The sequence below is a fragment of the Takifugu rubripes genome, chromosome 5 (genome assembly GCF_901000725.2).
Source record: "Takifugu rubripes chromosome 5, fTakRub1.2, whole genome shotgun sequence".
Lineage (NCBI taxonomy): Eukaryota > Metazoa > Chordata > Actinopteri > Tetraodontiformes > Tetraodontidae > Takifugu > Takifugu rubripes.
Genome location: NC_042289.1, coordinates 14,369,880 through 14,382,986, shown reverse-complemented (window position 1 = coordinate 14,382,986; position 13,107 = coordinate 14,369,880). Strand labels below are relative to the sequence as shown.

Below are 13,107 nucleotides of genomic sequence, written 5' to 3'. Positions count from 1 at the left end.
CCACCAACAAGTGAGTGTCCTGGCAGCTGACTGCAGCCGGGAGTGCACGAGCACGTGCACGTGCTCGTGCATCAGGGATGATGTCACCGGGTGACCGCCTGCATCAGGGATGATGTCACTGGGTCAGGTGTCGTCGTCTCCACGCTAACCAACAATGGCCAAACGGCCGGCGCCGACATGTGTGGCGGCGTTGCTATGACAACCCCCAAAGAAGCGGTCCAGTCATGACTGATTCCATTTTGATTTCTTCCAGGTATGAAGTGGACGACATCGATGAAGAAGGCAAAGAGTGAGTGATGTCACAACCGCTGGTGCCAAACTGATCAGCTCGAATCTTCTTCCTGAGCTGGACCGAATGTTTCTGTTTGGCTCCAGAACCGACGGCTGGAGCTTCCTGCCTGTTTGTCTGCCAGGGACTGTATCATGCTCATCAGGGTCCTCACAAAGACTTAACAGCAAAAGTGTGTGTGTGTGTGTGTGTGTGTGTGTGTGTGTGTGTGTGTGTGTGTGTGTGTGTGTGTGCGTGCGTGCGTGCGTGTGTGCGTGTGTGTGTAGGAGACACACTCTAAGCAGACGACGCATCATCCCCCTCCCTCAGTGGAAGGCCAACCCAGAGACGGACCCAGAAGCCCTGTTCAGCAAAGACCAGCTGGTTCTGGCTCTGTACCCCCAGACCACCTGCTTCTACCGGGCCCTGATCCACGCACCACCCCACCGGGTGAGACGTCTCAAAGCTCGGTGTCCATTCTGATCCAGGATCTGTGCTGAGGGGGACGGGTGTGAGCAGGTTCTGATCGTTGGTCCTTGTGGGTTTGCAGCCTCAGGACGACTACTCGGTTCTGTTTGAGGACACGACCTACGCAGACGGCTACTCCCCTCCGCTCAACGTAGCTCAAAGATACGTGGTCGCCTGCAAAGAGAATAAGAAGAAGTGATGAGACCAAGGATGCAGCAGCGTCGCGCTGATGAAGGAAAACGTCCCGTTCCCTTCATGATGTCATCAAGAGTCGTCACAAACATAGATGTTCCATTTTAGCAATACGTCCTGTTCCCTTCATGATGTCATCAAATCGTCACAAACATAGATGTTCCATTTAGCAATACGTCCTGTTCCCTTCATGATGTCATCAAGAGTCGTCACAAACATAGATGTTCCATTTTAGCAATAAAAAGGTTTCAAATATGGTGTTCTTTGGTAAAAATCCTCATAAATACGGCCTTCTGTGCTGAGGTTCTCAACCGTGCAGGTCCTTGAGTGTTAGGGTCATTTGGAGGGAGGCTATCGTCTGCTTGAGTCTGATTTAACCAAATAATGGAGTTCATTTTTAAAAAAAGTTGTGCCAGGACTTTATAAATGTAGACGTGTGTAATACCAAAGGTGGATTCAATCATGTTTGTTCAAGGTTTAACAGTCAGTAAACCAAAATATCACAAGACCAAAAATCTGTGGGAAGATTTGGCAGGAAGGTGTTGCGCATATTTCTTATTGTCCATGAAGGCGTCACACTTGGCGGGAAACAGACTGAACCCGACGACAGGGCGGAAACGGAAGTGATCCTAGCGGAAACGGTGAGTTCGGCCCGCTTTTACAGTTTGACACTAACGAAGCTTTTTTTTCCATTAAATCCACTGGTAGAAAAGTGTAGCCGACAGTGCGATGAGCTGCAGCAGCGCTAAATATAGGTGTTAGCATATAGTTAAAGGCGTTTCGCCCACCGATGCTAATCCAGCGGTGCTAATTTGGCTCTTAGTTTCTGGAATCTGCTCGAGGATGGAAACACAAATGTGTCACTGAGGCTTTTTCCGTAGATGAGTTTATGTGTTGCAGTTGTTGTCATCAGGATGCTGATGCTAATGTTTCTATTTGTGGGTTTTTATTGTCGGTTAGCTCATCTTACCCTCTCAAATATAGAAGAATACCAGCGCTGTGTCGAACAATAAATGCCGGGAACCCTTTTTATACACCATAAACAGTTGTTTAAGATTCAGATGTTGAACTTATTTGTGATTTATCTGTAATGTTATATTATTGTTCCTGCATACAAAACTATATTTTGACAAGTTTTTGACGGCTTATACAATTGTGGAAAGTTAAGACGACCTATAAAATCTGTGCGCATATTTGAGAGCAACTATAGAGAGACTGATAGATTCAAGTGACAGAATAGAACATTTAAATGTTTAAAAAGCCTCTCAGATGTTTTTTGAAATTAAAAATTGGGTGAAAAGTAAATGAGGACCCATCCGACATGCAGTTACCCCCTAAGATGGCTGAAGTCACACAGGTGTATCACAAAAGCTGCACCTGATTGGAGCAGGGTTTCTGGCAGGTCCTGGTCCTGCTATGGAGTCTCTGTTGTGACTCCACCCACGGTCCTCTCAGAGCCCCGCCCCCACAATGCCCCGCCCACGTGACGTCACCAGGACAGGACGTCAGTTAGGCCTCAGATTTTAATTGTTGGAGGTGAAGTCTCTGAATGATCCCCCAGATGACTGACGCCAGGAAGCCTCTGCCCAGACGACGGCGCATCCTCGACCCGTCCACCATCGTCCCGGTGTCCGTCTACTCCAACAAGGTTAACCTGGGCTCGTAGCTGCAGTTTGTTTGTCCTGCAAACGTTCAGTTCCATCAGCAGGTCGGCCCGTCTGAACTGCTCTTCTGTTGTTCAGGTGAGCAGCGATCTGCAGCTGAGACCAGCGGCGGCCCAGTTCTCCCAGCAGGAAGCTGCAGGTAGAACCTGAACACCTGCGCCTGTTAGCCCTCAGCTCAGCTGACTGTTTGTGGTTGTGATCAGATGACCCGGAGGCTGGCAACTTATGGTCGCACCTCTCTGGTGGCGGGCGACCGCCGACCACCTCCACCCTGATCCTGAGCGATTCGGAGGACGAAGCAGAAGACCCGAAGACGAGAGGAGAACCGTGAGTCCGCTCACGCCGTAGCCACCACACAACACCACCAAAAGGATTTCTTTTACTTCTGCTGCTTCAAACCAGAGGACTTGATTTCATTCTTGCATTTGGCGTCATTGAGCATCAGAGCATCCGTGTGCAGCTGCGCTCTCGTCGCCCACCTAACCACCTAACCCCCTAACCACCTAACCCCTAACCCCCTAACCCCCTAACCACCTAACCCTCTAACCCCCTAACCCCCTAACCACCTAACCCCCTAACCACCTAACCCTCTAACCCCCTAACCCCCTAACCACCTAACCCCCTAACCACCTAACCCCTAACCCCCTAACCCCCTAACCACCTAACCCTCTAACCCTCTAACCCCCTAACCCCCTAACCACCTAACCCTCTAACCCCCTAACCCCCTAACCACCTAACCCCCTAACCCCCTAACCCCTAACCCTCTAACCCTAACCCTCTAACCCCAACCCCCTAACCCTCTAACCCTAACCCCCTAACCCTCTAACCCCAACCCCCTAACCCTCTAACCCTGACCCTCTAACCCCCTAACCCTCTAACCCCCTAACCCCCTAACCCTCTAACCCCGACCCCCTAACCCTCTAACCCCAACCCCCTAACCCTCTAACCCTCTAACCCCTAACCCCCTAACCCTCTAACCCTCTAACCCCCTAACCCTCTAACCCCCTAACCCCAACCCCCTAACCCTCTAACCCTCTAACCCCAACCCCCTAACCCTCTAACCCCCTAACCCCCTAACTCTCTAACCCCCTAACCCCCTAACCCTCTAACCCCAACCCCCTAACCCCCTAACCCTCTAACCCTCTAACCCCGACCCCCTAACCTTCTAACCCCCTAACCCCCTAACCCTCTAACCCTCTAACCCCAACCCCCTAACCCTCTAACCCCAACCCCCTAACCCTCTAACCCTCTAACCCCCTAACCCTCTAACCCTCTAACCCCCTAACCCTCTAACCCTAACCCCCTAACCCCAACCCTCTAACCCTCTAACCCTCTAACCCCAACCCCCTAACCCTCTAACCCCCTAACCCTCTAACCCTCTAACCCCAACCCCCTAACCCTCTAACCCTCTAACCCCCTAACCCCCTAACCCCCTAACCCTCTAACCCCCTAACCCTCTAACCCTCTAACCCCAACCCCCTAACCCTCTAACCCTCTAACCCTCTAACCCCCTAACCCCCTAACCCTCTAACCCTCTAACCCCAACCCCCTAACCCTCTAACCCTCTAACCCCCTAACCCCCTAACCCTCTAACCCTAACCCCCTAACCCCCTAACCCTCTAACCCCAACCCCCTAACCCTCTAACCCTCTAACCCCCTAACCCCCTAACCCTCTAACCCTAACCCCCTAACCCTCTAACCCTCTAACCCCCTAACCCTAACCCTCTAACCCTCTAACCCCGACCCCCTAACCCCCTAACCCTCTAACCCTAACCCTCTAACCCCCTAACCCTCTAACCCTCTAACCCCCTAACCCTAACCCTCTAACCCTCTAACCCTCTAACCCCGACCCCCTAACCCCCTAACCCCCTAACCCTAACCCCCTAACCCCCTAACCCTCTAACCCTAACCCCCTAACCCTCTAACCCCCCTAACCCTAACCCTCTAACCCTCTAACCCCAACCCCCTAACCCCCTAACCCTCTAACCCTCTAACCCTAACCCTCTAACCCCCTAACCCTCTAACCCTCTAACCCTAACCCCCTAACCCTCTAACCCTCTAACCCCCTAACCCTAACCCTCTAACCCTCTAACCCCAACCCCCTAACCCCCTAACCCTCTAACCCTAACCCTCTAACCCCCTAACCCTCTAACCCTAACCCTCTAACCCTCTAACCCCCCTAACCCTCTAACCCTAACCCTCTAACCCCCTAACCCTCTAACCCTAACCCTCTAACCCTCTAACCCTAACCCTCTAACCCTCTAACCCCGACCCTCGTGGCTGAGGGTTCAAAAGCCGTGTGAACGTAACGACTAGCGTCTCAGCTGCACTTTGGGGATCGTCATTGTTTTCAATGGGCACATTTTATCTTTGAAAAACAACCAAAAAGCCTGAGAATTGAAATCCGATGAAATCTGAATAGTTTTCCTCACTCGGAGACGGAGGGGGACATGAACACGTCTGGAATACCAGGCTGCTCCTGCAGGGGGCGCAGTGCTGATGACTGAGTGGCTTTTTGTGTTTCAGGGAAGCAGCTTGGCGCTCGTCACCGTCTCCTCCCACCAGTCCAGTCAGGAAACACTCCAGAAATGTCCAAAAGAAGATTGGGTAAGTCACCATAGCAACTAACAGCTCCATGACAACAGCTGAAGAGGTCGACTGATCGGAGAGTTTATTTCCAATATTAGACCTGATTGGGCAGAAAGGCCTCAGATGATTTAGAGAAGCAAGAAGTTGATTTATTTCAGTCGTTCGGGTCATAATGGGAACCTCAGATGTTCTGGACAATGATGATGAGAACCTTCAGACCTTCCTGAGCTTTCAAATGGTCCCAGTCTGGTTCAGGAGGCTCCAGCAGAATGGGCAGTGGTCCGAAAGACCATCACTGACAGCCTGAACCGGAGTGTCAGACCCCAAAGGTCACGGCTGGATCATTCCCCAGGGGTGGACCACGCCTGGAGTCTTCAGGAGGACCCAGGACCTGCATCCACCTGACTCAGTCCTGCTGTCGACCAGAGACCACGTCAGAAGACTCACCTGGGCTGAGGACAAACGGCAAATCAAGGTCCCAGAGTCTAGATCAGAGAGGCTCAGAGTCCAAGTTGCTGGCTCCATGTTCCAGCAGGTCCTGCTGGCTCCATGTTCCAGCAGGTCCTGCTGGCTCCATGTTCCAGCAGGTCCTGCTGGCTCCATGTTCCAGCAGGTCCTGCTGGCTCCATGTTCCAGCAGGTCCTGCTGGCTCCATGTTCCAGCAGGTCCTGCTGGCTCCTGCCCACACTGCCAACAGCACCAGTGCTTAAGGAGCTTGACTGGTCAGTAAACTGGTCTGACCTGGACCCCAGAGAGGGTCTGCGCCCTCCACTCGGGTCACCGTCTCAGGTGTTCCCCCTTTTATCCCTAATGAGGCTCTGGAGCTGCAGCGGTTTGGTAAGATGGCGAATGGGTCTGGGGACCGTGGGTCTGGGGGCCTTGGGTCTGGGGACCTTGGGTCTGAGGACCGTGGGTCTGGGGACCTTGGGTCTGAGGACCGCGGGTCTGGGGACCGCGGGTCTGAGGACCGTGGGTCTGGGGGCCGCGGGTCTGAGGACCTTGGGTCTAAGGACCTTGGGTCTGGGGACCGTGGGTCTGAGGACCGTGGGTCTGGGGACCTTGGGTCTGGGGACCGTGGGTCTGAGGACCGTGGATCTGAGGACCTTGGGTCTGGGGGCCGTGGGTCTGAGGACCGCGGGTCTGGGGACCGCGGGTCTGAGGACCGTGGGTCTGAGGACCGCGGGTCTGGGGACCCTGGGTCTGAGGACCTTGGGTCTGTGGACCGTGGGTCTGGGGACCGGGGTCTGTGGACCGTGGGTCTGTGGACCGTGGGTCTGGGGACCGGGGTCTGTGGACCGTGGGTCTGTGGACCGTGGGTCTGTGGACCGTGGGTCTGGGGACCGGGGTCTGTGGACCGTGGGTCTGTGGACCGTGGGTCTGGGGACCCTGGGTCCGGGGACCGTGGGTCCGGGGACCGTGGGTCCGGGCTGCAGGAGCGATAGACTGAAGCACGTGCTCTCACTCAGGAGGCAGTGCTTCATGTTCCTCACCTGTCCGTCACAGACACTGGACGTGTCCTTCAGGGTGAGACCTGGAGAGGGACACTACATGGTCTACGCTAGCTCTGGGAGCATGAGGTGCTTTGAGTGCGGGGATGTGGGACACAAGCGTGTCGCTTGTCCTCACAGACCCGCTAATGAGGGCGCTCGCACCGGCGCCATGTCGAGCCGCGTCGCCCCGCCGAGCGGCGGTGGTGACGAGGGGGCGGCCGATGCTGGAGGAGGCCCGTAGTGGACAGGTAGAGGAGCAAGGAGGAGGTGAATGTGTAGCTGGAGTTAGGGCAGGAAGAGAGGGAGCAGTAGAGGAGGTTCGGATGGGAGTAAATGTGCAGGAGGAGGAGCAGCCAGGAGCTGGGGGGGGGTCAGTGGTGACCAGGGTCAGGCTGCTGGGGAGCAGCTCCCTGATCAGCCAGTAGAGATGCTGAGTGTTGATGAGGGGGGGGGAGGAGGGGATGGAGTCTGACTCTGACTCCTGGGGGTCTGTAGCGGACTCCCAGTCCCTTACTGGGGACCTGTACACCCTGGAGGACGTCACCACCTTCCTGGATGAAACCTTCAGCCAGTCTGTGAAGGTGGCTGATTATTTCCCAGACCCTGAAAAGTTCTTAAAAAGTGCGTTGCTGCTCCAGAGGGAGTGGGAGTGGACGTCCTGGATGAGAGGAAACAGTCCCGGCTAAAGAAGCACATGACGGCCACCAGAAGGATGCTGGGTCAGAAAGGAAGGAAAAAGGCTAAAACATGCTAAGGGCTCCAATAGCTGACCAGTGTGATGATGAGGCACGCTGTGGCCTTCTACAGCGCCCCCTACAGGGCGGAGGACTGCACCAGAGTGTGATGAGGAGGCACGCTGAGGCTTTCTACAGCGCCCCCTACAGGGCGGAGGACTGCACCAGGGAGGACGAGCTACTGCAGGGACTTCCTCGGCTGGGCCAGAGGGACCGGCCTCCCCTGGACGCTACCGTCTCCTTGGACCGATGGTTTCTGGTCCACCTCCAGGACTGGATGGCTTCTGGTCCACCTCCAGGACCGATGGCTTCTGGTTCACCTCCAGGACTGGATGGCTTCTGGTCCACCTCCAGGACCGATGGCTTCTGGTCCACCTCCAGGACTGGATGGCTTCTGGTCCACCTCCAGGACCGATGGCTTCTGGTCCACCTCCAGGACCGATGGCTTCTGGTCCACCTCCAGGACTGGATGGCTTCTGGTCCACCTCCAGGACCGATGGCTTCTGGTTCACCTCCAGGACTGGATGGCTTCTGGTCCACCTCCAGGACCGATGGCTTCTGGTCCACCTCCAGGACTGGATGGCTTCTGGTCCACCTCCAGGACCGATGGCTTCTGGTTCACCTCCAGGACTGGATGGCTTCTGGTCCACCTCCAGGACCGATGGCTTCTGGTCCACCTCCAGGACTGGATGGCTTCTGGTCCACCTCCAGGACCAATGGCTTCTGGTCCACCTCCAGGACCGATGGCTTCTGGTCCACCTCCAGAACTGGATGGCTTCTGGTCCACCTCCAGGACCGATGGCTTCTGGTTCACCTCCAGGACTGGATGGCTTCTGGTCCACCTCCAGGACTGGATGGCTTCTGGTCCACCTCCAGGACCGATGGCTTCTGGTCCACCTCCAGGACCGATGGCTTCTGGTCCACCTCCAGGACTGGATGGCTTCTGGTCCACCTCCAGGACCGATGGCTTCTGGTCCACCTCCAGGACCGATGGCTTCTGGTCCACCTCCAGGACTGGATGGATTGTTCAGACTTTTATAAACATTCCTCCAGAGCCACAGAGGTGGTTTCTGGGGTCGGGGAGGGTTTTTCTTTCAGGCTGTCACAGGGGACGGCGAGAGACGTCCTGGTTTTAGTGAGGAAAGTTGTTTGGATTTGGAACTGTTGAAGGTCTCCAATGTCCGTCTGAAATGTGGACATGTGAATAAGACATGGAAATAAAGGTGGTGTTAAATCTCTCTCTCTGCCTGTCTCTCTCTCTCTGCCTCCCTCTCTCTCTCTGCCTGTCTCTCTCTCTGCCTCCCTGTCTCTCTCTCTGCCTCCCTGTCTCTCTCTCTGCCTGTCTCTCTCTCTGCCTCCCTGTCTCTCTCTCTGCCTGTCTCTCTCTGCCTGTCTCTCTCTCTGCCTCCCTGTCTCTCTCTCTGCCTGTCTCTCTCTGCCTGTCTCTCTCTCTGTGCCTGTCTCTCCCTCTCTCTCTCTCTGCCGGTCTCTCTCTCTGCCGGTCTCTCTCTCTGCCTCCCTGTCTCTCTCTGCCGGTCTCTCTCTCTGCCGGTCTCTCTCTCTGCCTCCCTGTCTCTCTCTCTGCCTGTCTCTCTCTGCCTGTCTCTCTCTCTGTGCCTGTCTCTCCCTCTCTCTGCCTGTCTCTCTCTCTCTCTCTCTCTGCCGGTCTCTCTCTCTCTCTGCCTCCCTCTCTCTGCCTGTCTCTCTCTGCCTCCCTCTCTCTGCCTGTCTCTCCCTCTCTCTGCCTGTCTCTCTCTCTGCCGGTCTCTCTCTCTCTCTGCCTCCCTCTCTCTGCCTGTCTCTCTCTCTCTCTGCCTCCCTCTCTCTGCCTGTCTCTCTCTCTGCCTGTCTCTCTCTCTCTCTGCCTCCCTCTCTCTGCCTGTCTCTCTCTCTGCCTGTCTCTCTCTCTGCCTGTCTCTCTCTGCCTCCCTCTCTCTGCCTCCCTCTCTCTGCCCCCCCCTCTCTCTCTGCCTGTCTCTCTCTCTGCCTGTCTCTCTCTCTGCCTGTCTCTCTCTCTGCCTCCCTGTCTCTCTCTGCCGGTCTCTCTCTCTGCCGGTCTCTCTCTCTGCCTCCCTGTCTCTCTCTCTGCCTGTCTCTCTCTGCCTGTCTCTCTCTCTGTGCCTGTCTCTCCCTCTCTCTGCCTGTCTCTCTCTCTCAAAATCTCTCTGCCGGTCTCTCTCTCTCTCTGCCTCCCTCTCTCTGCCTGTCTCTCTCTGCCTCCCTCTCTCTGCCTGTCTCTCCCTCTCTCTGCCTGTCTCTCTCTCTGCCGGTCTCTCTCTCTCTCTGCCTCCCTCTCTCTGCCTGTCTCTCTCTCTGCCTGTCTCTCTCTCTCTCTGCCTCCCTCTCTCTGCCTGTCTCTCTCTCTGCCTGTCTCTCTCTCTCTCTGCCTCCCTCTCTCTGCCTGTCTCTCTCTCTGCCTGTCTCTCTCTCTGCCTGTCTCTCTCTGCTCCTCTCTCTGCCTCCCTCTCTCTGCCTCCCTCTCTCTCTCTCTGCCTCCCTCTCTCTGCCTGTCTCTCTCTCTCTCTGCCTGTCTCTCTCTCTGCCTGTCTCTCTCTCTGCCTGTCTCTCTCTCTGCCTGTCTCTCTCTCTCTGCCTCCCTGTCTCTCTCTCTGCCTGTCTCTCTCTGCCTCCCTCTCTCTGCCTGTCTCTCTCTGCCTGTCTCTCCCTCTGCCTGTCTCTCTCTGCCTCCCTCTCTCTGCCTGTCTCTCTCTCTGCCTGTCTCTCTCTCTGCCTCCCTGTCTCTCTCTCTGCCTGTCTCTCTCTGCCTCCCTCTCTCTGCCTGTCTCTCTCTCTGCCTGTCTCTCTCTCTGCCTGTCTCTCTCTGCCTGTCTCTCTCTGCCTGTCTCTCTCTGCCTGTCTCTCCCTCTGCCTGTCTCTCTCTCTGCCTCCCTGTCTCTCTCTCTGCCTGTCTCTCTCTGCCTCCCTCTCTCTGCCTGTCTCTCCCTCTGCCTGTCTCTCTCTGCCTGTCTCTCTCTCTCCTCTGCCTCCCTCTCTCTGCCTGTCTCTCTCTCTGCCTGTCTCTCTCTCTGCCTCCCTGTCTCTCTCTCTGCCTGTCTCTCTCTCTGCCTCCCTCTCTCTGCCTGTCTCTCTCTCTGCCTGTCTCTCTCTCTGCCTGTCTCTCTCTGCCTCCCTCTCTCTGCCTGTCTCTCTCTCTGCCTGTCTCTCTCTCTGCCTGTCTCTCTCTGCCTCCCTCTCTCTGCCTGTCTCTCTCTCTGCCTCCCTCTCTCTGCCTGTCTCTCTCTCTGCCTGTCTCTCTCTGCCTCCCTCTCTCTGCCTCCCTCTCTCTGCCTGTCTCTCCCTCTGCCTGTCTCTCTCTCTGCCTGTCTCTCCCTCTGCCTGTCTCTCTCTCTGCCGGTCTCTCTCTCTCTCTGCCTGTCTCTCTCTCTGCCTGTCTCTCTCTCTGCCTGTCTCTCTCTCTGCCTGTCTCTCTCTCTCTGCCTGTCTCTCTCTCTGCCTGTCTCTCTCTCTGCCTGTCTCTCTCTGCCTCCCTCTCTCTGCCTGTCTCTCTCTCTGCCTGTCTCTCTCTGCCTCCCTCTCTCTGCCTCCCTCTCTCTGCCTGTCTCTCTCTCTGCCTGTCTCTCTCTGCCTCCCTCTCTCTGCCTGTCTCTCTCTCTGCCTGTCTCTCCCTCCTGTCTCTCTCTCTCTCTCTGTCTCTGCCTCCCTCTCTCTGCCTGTCTCTCTCTCTCCTGTCTCTCTCTCTGCCTCCCTGTCTCTCTCTCTGCCTGTCTCTCTCTGCCTCCCTCTCTCTGCCTGTCTCTCTCTCTGCCTGTCTCTCTCTCTCTGCCTGTCTCTCTCTGCCTACCTCTCTCTGCCTGTCTCTCTCTGCCTGTCTCTCTCTCTGCCTGTCTCTCTCTGCCTCCTCTCTCTCTGCCTCCTCTCTCTGCCTGTCTCTCTCTCTGCCTGTCTCTCTCTCTCCTCTGCCGTCTCTCTGCCTGTCTCTCTCTGCCTCCCTCTCTCTGCCTGTCTCTCTCTCTGCCTGTCTCTCTCTCTGCCTGTCTCTCTCTCTGCCTGTCTCTCTCTGCCTCCCTCTCTCTGCCTCCTCTCTCTCTGCCTGTCTCTCCCTCTGCCTGTCTCTCTCTCTGCCTCTCTCTCTCTCTCTGCCTGTCTCTCTCTCTGCCTGTCTCTCCCTCTGCCTGTCTCTCTCTCTGCCTGTCTCTCTCTGCCTGTCTCTCTCTCTGCCTGTCTCTCTCTCTCTAAAACACCTGAACGGGTCAGGTGATGAACTGATTCACGAGTGTGTGTGTGTTCCAGAGAGGTGGACAGGATGCTCCAGTCGCTCAGCTCCTTCCTGTCTCCACCAGCTCAGGTCAGGAAAAGCAGTCGCCGCTCCAACAGCCCACCTCCAGGAGACGATGACATCATCATTGTGAGCCGTAAAGACGATGACGTCATCATGAGTAGCCCTCTGGCTGGCTCCGGGGACCCCCCGTACAGCTCACTGGTGCGAGAGTTCCCCCTGAAGGTGCGCTGTCGAGCAGACCTGCAGAAGATCCCGGTGCTGTCGGTGCGTCCCTCCGTTACTGATGATGCACGGTGACACCTGCACCACAGCCTAACCACTGTTTGTTGTCGTTCAGTCCACGCCCCTGAGTGCTGTGCTGGATCGGCTGGCCGTTACCCTCGGTGTACCTCGTCACCGACTCCTGCTGTTGAGGGAGGAGGTGGAGCTTCGAGCGGACGCCACGGTGGGCGCGTTGGGCCTGGGCATCGCAGACATCATCGGTCAGTTACCAACAGCCCTGAGGCTGAAGGTTCTGCCTTTAAAAGCTGCCCCGGCAGCAGAGGGCGGGAGGGTGGAAGAGCTCCACCCCCGTTATTAACAGGCGCTGAGCCTGTTCTGACCCCGCAGAGATCAGATCAGCTCAGCCTGCTTCAACAACACGCTCCTGTCGTGTGTCACATGACAGCAGCCTGTAACAGTCAGCCAGAACAGGCTGGCACTCATGAATGTCTGATCTGCTGAGAGCGAACCCTGAAACGCCCTGTTCTTGTGCAGAATGTGTTGTCATGGCAGCAGAGGACAGGTGTGATGTCATCACTGTGAGACTGCAGAGCAAAGACAGAGACACGTCGCAGGAGTTCAGCCTAAACAGAGTCTGTAGCCCCTCGAGTTTTCATCATCGTCTTCATCAACCCAACCCTCACTCAGCCTGTGTGTGTGTGTGTGTGTGTGTGTGTGTGTGTGTGTGTGTGTGTTCCAGGACACACCGCTGGGCTCCATCTTCTCTCAGTATCTGGCCCAAGTCTCCAGCTGCATACAGGAAAAGGTTTGCTTCCGCTTTGATGGCTCACGGGTGCTGTGCAGTCAGACGCCGGCCCAGCTGGACATGGAGGACGGGGACATCATTGAAGTGTGGACGTGAACGACAGGCCAGAATGTTTGTGGGTAAAAGCTGAGCTGCAGAGACTCAGACTGAGATCTGAACTGTGGGAGTTCTGAGCCCAACCATTATTCGAACATGTTCTGTGAGTTTCCCCTAGTTCTCTGTTTTTAAATAAATAAAGTCAAGTCGCAAAAATGAGAATTTTTTAATTGATTGTGAACACGGCAGAAGCACAAACAGTTGATCATTTTCTGCTCTAACATTCAGGAAATGACGTTCATTCATCTGAAAACGTCACTTCCTGTCTCCAGGGAGTTTGACGCTTGTCATTTAGTAGCTCCACTTATTTGGGACGAATCTTAACATCATCCCACGGAA

General features: G+C 55.7%; 2 protein-coding genes across 3 annotated transcripts; both read left to right on the top strand.

Annotated features, from left to right (window-relative positions):
* Window positions 1-2: 2 nt before the first annotated feature.
* On the top strand, window positions 3-1,186 carry sgf29 (SAGA complex associated factor 29; the record flags this gene model as incomplete). Its single annotated transcript, XM_029836713.1, has 4 exons — window positions 3-10; window positions 254-289; window positions 556-718; window positions 819-1,186. Coding segments are annotated over 4 exons (324 nt in total), but the record flags the coding sequence as incomplete, so codon positions are not given.
* A 264-nt stretch (window positions 1,187-1,450) lies between these two features.
* Window positions 1,451-12,925, top strand: nfatc2ip (nuclear factor of activated T cells 2 interacting protein). Of its 2 annotated transcripts, XM_029836003.1 has the most exons (9): window positions 1,451-1,569; window positions 2,490-2,576; window positions 2,671-2,731; window positions 2,796-2,919; window positions 5,119-5,199; window positions 11,657-11,909; window positions 11,983-12,127; window positions 12,402-12,499; window positions 12,607-12,925. In XM_029836003.1, exons 2-9 carry the CDS (start codon window positions 2,490-2,492, stop codon window positions 12,766-12,768), a joined length of 1,011 nt encoding a protein of 336 aa, XP_029691863.1. In that variant the 5' UTR covers window positions 1,451-1,569; the 3' UTR covers window positions 12,769-12,925. The 2 variants fall into 2 exon arrangements, with proteins under 2 accessions (XP_029691863.1, XP_029691862.1); XM_029836002.1 differs by lacking the exon at window positions 1,451-1,569 and having other exon boundaries at window positions 1,605-2,576.
* Window positions 12,926-13,107: the final 182 nt, after the last annotated feature.